We start from the raw sequence: 7,396 nt of genomic DNA, 5'->3' as shown, positions 1-7,396 counted from the left end.
CGTGCCTTCTTCCGTTCCACTCGAGAGGCGTTCATGGCCGCCTCCGAAAAACGTAAATTAATTATTACTTCAATGAAACCATGCAGAAAATCAAGCGAGGAAACCACAAAATAAATTCTGTAGGGGGGATATAGAATTTATTTTGTGATTTCCTCGCTTGATTTTCTGTTTTGATGCATTATTTTCAATTTTCGTAGTTTCATTTAAGTACAGTAATAGTTAATTTACATTTTTCAGAGGCGGTCATGAACGCCTCTCAAGTTGAACAAGCCTCTCGAGTTGAATGGAAGGAGCGTAGCACCATCTAGTGGCGGCATTGTAGATTGCGCCTTATAATGTGAAGCGTCCAATGTATGAAAAAAAAATTACAAAATAGCCATTCATTGAAGGTGCGCCTCATAATCCAGTGCGTCTTTTAGTGCGGAAAATACGGTATGTTTGTCTCATTGTTGGTCCGTTGTATTTCCAGTGTACACTTTAGGTTAATCGTACTTTATAGTAAATGTATTGTTTTGGGCAGAGTGATTGACTAGTTAGCATGTCCGCCTCACAGTGCAGAGATGCAGGGTTCGATTCGGGCTCCGCCCTTACTGTATGGAGCTTGCATGTTCTCCCTGTGCCTGTGTGGGTTTTCCCCGGGTACTCCGGTTTCTTCACATATTCCAAAATGCATGCATGGCAGGTTAATGGAATACAATACTCTAAATCAGTGCTTCTTAATCTTGTTCGAGGTACCGAACCCAACCAGTTCATATGCACATTCACCGAACCCTTCATTTGTGAAAAACAAAAATATGACTTTTTACAAATTCCAAACATAAAAAACACATTCATTAAAAACAGAAAAAAAAGTACATAAAATTTAAGACATAAGTATAAATTGTTTTAATTTTACAACATACGATCATGACAGTCACACTTGACTACTGAGCGAACTAAATTTCCCGCAACACTGATTGGACAAGCAAAGTAATGTGATCATCTGCACCCAGTGATGGCCAAGCGGCCGTGTCATAACTAATTGACATGTTGAGTCGCATGTGTCTTACCCTCCATGGCAGAGGCGTCGTTGAAAGCCTTCGAATCTAAGGGGTTCGACGGCGTGAATCGGTCTAAGACCGATTCACCGAATCCCTAGGATTCGATCAAACCCAGGTTAAGAACCACTGCTCTAAATCAGTGGTTCTTAACCTTCTTAGAGGTTCCAAACCCAACTGGTTCATATGCACATTCACCGAACCCTTCATTAGGGGAAAAAAAAAAGTATGATTTACTTTATTATTTTATTTTTTTACAAATTCAAGACATAAAAAAAAATGCATTTATTAAAAAGAGAAAAAATGTAAACACAATTAGTATAATTATAAAGTATACATTTTTTAATTGTGCACAAAATGAACCAGCCAGTAATGGCAAAGCGGGCGTGTCATAACTAATTGACTTGTTGAGTTGGGCGTGTCTTAACCTCCTTGGCAGAGGCTCTGTCAAACCCCTGAGACCGATTCACCGAACCCCTCGGGTTCGATTGAACCCGAAAGTGGAGGGTTGTTTGTCTATGTGTGTCCTGCAGGGATGGCAATTTTCCGCGGATACGCGGAAATCCGCCGTTTTATTTCTTAAATTGATCATTTTTGTGAATCGTCTAAATCCGTTGAGAAAATTTTTGGGGGGGTCAGGTACCTTATCGTCGAGTTTTCACGAGCTCTCCCGATCAGTCTTTCCATCTTCCGATTGTAAACAGCCCTGCGATTGGACGTGTATGATGTCTTACTTGTTGTTATTGGTCGCTATATCGGCAAATACAAATCACGACCAATCCGTGTTCGCCTTCCTAAAACCCTTTCTCACGAAAGCCGAACGTTATCGAGACTCGCGACGAAGCTAAAAAATGCGTCAGATAGATGTGGATCTGAAAAACATGTTCCGATGGGACTGGTTGAATAGAAAGCTGACGTTGTCCCCAGTAGGAAACAGTAAAGAGGAACTGAAAAGTAACTACTCGATCTCAAGCGCTTTTCGACAGCCTGGAGCATGTGTAAAAACAAGAGGAGTTGGCTAAAAAGAGAGTGGAAAAAGACGGAGAGGACCAATACGCTTTTAGCGCTTGCTAAAAAGCTTAAAATGAAGAGAAAATAAAGTATTCTACCTCATGAAACTGTATATTGTTGTATATACTGTAAATAGACATCCACTTTATATAATAAAATACATTCATAACCCATATATAGTAAACAGTGTGGGACTTCACTATCACTGTATGAGGTAAGAATCAACAGCTTTTTATCACATTTACACAACACTTTATGAATACAAGTAATGAACAAATCTTAAATATGGCAGGGAATGTGTTTCCTTTTTTAGTTTTGATTTTCAGCAGCAAATTTGAAGTTACTGTACATATTGGTGCTCACCAGGAATGCATAAGCAAAATTGCACAAATTTTCACATGAAAGAATAGTGAACAATCTTGTGATTTTTTTTTCTGTTTAAGTTTCAAATGGTGTGTAAATTGAATACACTTCATCTTCAGCATGTTTAGTGCCACTTTTGTAAGTGACCACGCCCCCGTCCAAGCCACGCCCCCATCCAGGCCACGCCCATTCCGCTTTTTTCATCACTAGCCATTGTCATCCCTGGTCCTGTGATTGGCAGGTAACCGATTCAGGATGTCCCTCACCTACTGCCCAAAGACAGCTGGGATAGGCTCCAGCACACCTGCAAACCTTGTGAGGATAAGCTGATTAGAAAATAGCTGGATGCATGGATGGATGGATGGATGGATGAATGGATTGCTTTGCTTTGTCAACATGTAATTTCAATTGAATAGTACTTTTATTTTGTATTGTTATTGTTATAATACATTTATTTTTATCTTAAGGGTGGGACCATCTGTCCTGGGACTGCAAATGAAAAACAGCCTTCTGGATAATTCTGGCATATTTTCTGAAATGCTTATTAATATGTGCTGTCCCTGACAGAAAGAAAGAAATTGGATCACTGATATCTACAAACTATTTTTCATGAAAGATTTTCTTGAGTGAGATTGTTACATAAATATTGTTTTTATCAACAGAAAGAAGTTTCCATGTTGGAGCCTTCTAAGAAATCAGGAAAAAGAAAAAAGACGGATGAAAATGCAAAGACCCTGTCTACGAGCAAGAAAGGTATGTTTCATGCTCCAGGAAATCCTACTTTGAAAGCATTTTGACTGGATTATAGTATAATCCAACCTGTATTACTTTTCTTCTGACATTGAGTCTGGAGTACCTATATTAACCATTCAGCCATCTTGCATATTTATAGATTTTTACTGTCTAGAAAGTACAAATTACACGCTTGTCATTTAGGGAACTGTTTGAAGTGTGTGGGAGTGTAACAATGTGGATCTATGTCAGAGTTTTTCTCGGACAAAGTTAAAGAAATGACTCGGCACACAGGGAAAATTGTCTTCATTAACGGCGGGAGGGATCGCTGAGGGTGAACGACGGTTGTTGCCCCGGTAATCACGCTCAGAGTTGCCTGTCCGCCAGTTTGAGCTCTCGGCACACCATATGCAAAATACAAGAAAAACACTGCCCCCGATATTTGCATACCACGCCCCCGGTCCGGCCCCATGGTAGTGATTGGTTACCTTGGTTTAAGCTTTGATTCACCGGTACGTTGACGCCTTTCTGTCTGGTCTACAATGAATCAACAAGTTGCAGACTTTGCAGATGACAAATGTCACCTGGGCGCGACTGGCGTTCTCAAACCGTCTTTTGTTGTTCAAGAAAGCTTTGTTCCCGAATTGTTTATCCCCACTTTGTGACCGAGTCTAGCCTTCTTCCCTCTGTTCGCCCCCTTGCTTTGACGTGATAATTGTGGATTTCAAAAGCCCTCTGCCCAGACGGCCGAGGCCTGCGCACAGGCATTTTGGGGCGCTGGATACGCACCCAAATGTCTAGACGTGCCCAAATTAAATGAAACTTTAAACATGATACAATTTTGCTCATAGATTTCTCGATCAATCTACAAAAACACCATTTCTTTTTGTCTTATTTTATTTTTGACCTGATCTCTGTTATGGCTTTTCTTCGCAAATGGGTTTGTTACTGTCAAACATTTTAAGAATTGATTGTTCAATTAATTAATGAATTGATTAATAGGACAAAATTGTCTTTTGTCTTAGTGTTGCGTGGTATAGCTTAAAGATAAAAAAAAAAAAAAATCATTTTTTTTTTCTTCATTTCAGTTGTTAAATTCTTTTGTTGTTTGGTTTAGTTATTTTCTAATTTGTTTTTTGATATTGTTGCGTTTATATTTTGTTTTGTTCTTAAGTTTTGTCTTCTTAAATTTGCTGTTATGTCTAGTTTGTTGTGTTTTGCGCTTCCGTGGTACTGTGTCAAGTAAGAATTACAAATTAATAATATTCACTGATTCAAAGTGAAGTTCAGTATAAAGCAGTTCTATTTTGTAACATGCTGCGAGTGTTTTCTCAACCTTAGCTACCGCTTGTTGAAAACAAACTGTTTGTGGAGGATGTTGCAGTAATTCATAATTGTTGCAAAGCTTTGATAGTGTTCACCATCACAGGAGACCTCTGAGAATAGAGTACAAAAAAACAACAGGCAAATTATTCTGGTAGCAGCAAACCAACGTCTTCCCTAGTTATCCTGGAAGTGTTATAGAAATCAAACATTAAAGAAAATTAAATGGTTCTCACAGCATTGCTGCTGTCCAATGAAAAGCATACAGAATGTATAGAAGTGACATTGCTCTGTTATGGCCAGAAATTACATTCGTAGCTGTCAACAGAATTGTGAAAAGCCTGCAGGTGCACAGAGAATTTGAAAACAATTTGACGACAGCATTTTGCTTGTTGTGCTCTTGAAATTAAGGAACTGCCTTGGCAAAATCAAGATCAACAAAGCTGCAGTATCCCACTCTGAAGTTTGAAGATGTGGGTGGTAATGAAGCGACATTGACGGTAAGGCAGTTCATCAAACCAATTTTAATCTCACACAGACACAGCCCAAGGAAATATAAAATGCAGTTTTGAAATAATTATTTGGCTCTGTAATTGACCATGAACTCACATTTCAATCGAACACGGACTACATTTTCTCGAAATGCCAACAGCGCCTCTTCTTAACTAAAACATTCACACCATAGCTGAACTGCAAATAAGCTATTTAATGTGTAGTTTTATTTTTGCAACTCTTTAAATGTAACCTGTTTTATATTATTCATTTTAATAATACTGTGCAGGAAGTATGTAAACTGCTCATTCACATGCGGCACCCAGAGATATACCAGCAGCTGGGAATGGTTCCTCCCAGGGGCTTTCTCCTCCATGGACCTCCTGGCTGTGGAAAGACCCTGCTAGCACAAGCTGTGGCAGGGGTGAGTAGACCGAGAAAAGACGGTTCAACAGTGAAGACATCCACCAATGTCAAAAATGATTTCCCGACGCACATTGTTGGTACACCTCTGTAAGTGAAAGAACAATCTGTAGTAGTCACAGATATAACTTGCATCCATCCATCCATCCATTTTCTGATCCGCTTATCCTCACGAAGGTCGCGGGGCATGCCGGAGCCTACCCCAGCTGTCTTCGGGCAGTAGATGGTGTACACCCTGAACTGGTTGCCAGCCAATCGCAGGGCACATATAGACTAACTACCATCCGCGCTCACAATACCACCAAGGGACAATTTAGAGCAGGGGTTGGGAACCTATGGCTCACGAGCCATATATGGCTCTTTTGATGACTGCATCTGGCTCGCAGATAAAACATTCTCGCTTGTTTATTCCATCCATCGACTTTTCACTGCTCGTGTCCTGTTCAGGGCTGCAGTTGGCTGCAATTGGATGATACTGGCCTACGTCAGCCATGCTGGGTAACAGGTAAACGCCCCCTTTTGAATCAGCCCGCTCGGTCATTAGCCCAAAGCTAATTCTTCGACGAATAAGATGGCGAAAAGAAAAAAAAGATGACGAGTATGGTACACTTCAGGACGAATGGACTGAAGGATTCGCCTTTGTGGAGAGAACAGGTTCTGCGGCGTGTCTAATTTGCAATGACAAAACACCACGGATGAAACGGTCGTTCATGTAAAGCGGCACTTTAAAACTCGCCATGCTACGTTCACATCAAAATACCTTGCAGGAGACTCCAGAAAGGAAGCGTGCAAGCTACTGAGCAGGGTGCAAGCTAGCCAGCAGCAACTCCGCGTACAGACCCGGCAAGCTTACTATAATTCCGCTAGCTTTGCTTAACCATCGTGTGGAACGGAAAGCCTTCACGTTAATGGTGAGTATTCACTTTTAAAATACACACATACAGTGGGGCAAATAAGTATTTAGTCAACCACCAATTGTGCAAGTTCTCCTACTTGAAAATATTAGAGAGGCCTGTAATTGTCAACATGGGTAAAGCTCAACTACGAGAGACAGAATGTGGGAAAAAAACTCAGAAAATTACATTGTTTGACTTTTAAAGAATTTATTAAAAATCATGGAGGAAAATAAGTATTTGGTCAGCTACAAAGAAGCAAGATTTCTGGCTGTCAAAGAGGTCTAACTTCTTCAAATGAGGTCTAACGAGGCTCCACTCGATACCTGTAATAATGGTGCCTGTTTTAACTCATTATTGGTACAAAAGACACCTGTCTACAACCTCAGTCAGTCACATTCCAAACTCCAATATGGCCAAGACCAAAGAGCTGTCGAAGGACACCAGAGACAAAATTGTAGACCTGCACCAGGCTGGGAAGACTGAATCTGCAATAGGTAAAACGCTTGGTGTAAATAAATCAACTGTGGGAACAATTATTAGAGAGTGGAAGACATACAAGACCACTGATAATCTCCCTCGATCTGGGGCTCCATGCAAGATCTCATCCCGTGGCGTCAAAATGAGAAAACAAGAACGGTGAGCAAAAATCCCAGAACCACACGTGGGGACCTAGTGAATGACCTACAGAGCGTTGGGACCACATTCACAAAGGCAACAATCAGTAACACAATGCGCATCCAGGGACTCAAATCCTGCACTGCCAGACATGTCCCCCTGCTGAAGCCAGTACACGTCCAGGCCCGTCTGCGGTTCGCTAGAGAGCATTTGGATGCTCCAGAAGAGGACTGGGGAAATGTGTTATGGTCAGATGAAACCAAAATAGAACGTTTTGGTAGAAACACAGGTTCTCGTGTTTGGAGGAGAAAGAATACTGAATTGCATCCGAAGAACACCATACCCACTGTGAAGCATGGGGGTGGAAACATCAAGCTTTGGGGCTGTTTTTCTGCAAAGGGACCAGGACGACTGATCTGTGTAAAGGAAAGAATGAATGGGCCCATGTATCGAGAGATTTTGAGTGAAAATCTCCTTCCATCAGCAAGGGCATTGAAGATGAGA

General features: G+C 41.0%; 1 protein-coding gene across 7 annotated transcripts in view; it reads left to right on the top strand.

The window, feature by feature from the left end:
- The window catches only part of nvl (nuclear VCP like), a 77,735-nt gene that overhangs the window by 18,615 nt on the left and 51,724 nt on the right, over window positions 1-7,396 (top strand). For all 7 annotated transcript variants that reach the window (XM_019872091.1, XM_019872087.1, XM_019872090.1 and 4 more), the window contains 3 exons: window positions 3,074-3,164; window positions 4,878-4,966; window positions 5,248-5,382. In XM_019872091.1, coding sequence (XP_019727650.1) covers window positions 3,074-3,164; window positions 4,878-4,966; window positions 5,248-5,382 — 315 coding nt within the window. The remainder of the gene's footprint in view (window positions 1-3,073; window positions 3,165-4,877; window positions 4,967-5,247; window positions 5,383-7,396) is intronic.

The sequence above is a fragment of the Hippocampus comes genome, unplaced genomic scaffold (genome assembly GCF_001891065.2).
Source record: "Hippocampus comes isolate QL1 unplaced genomic scaffold, H_comes_QL1_v1.1 scaffold269, whole genome shotgun sequence".
In the NCBI taxonomy this organism is placed as follows: Eukaryota; Metazoa; Chordata; class Actinopteri; order Syngnathiformes; family Syngnathidae; genus Hippocampus; species Hippocampus comes.
This window is presented reverse-complemented; position numbering and strand designations above follow the sequence as displayed.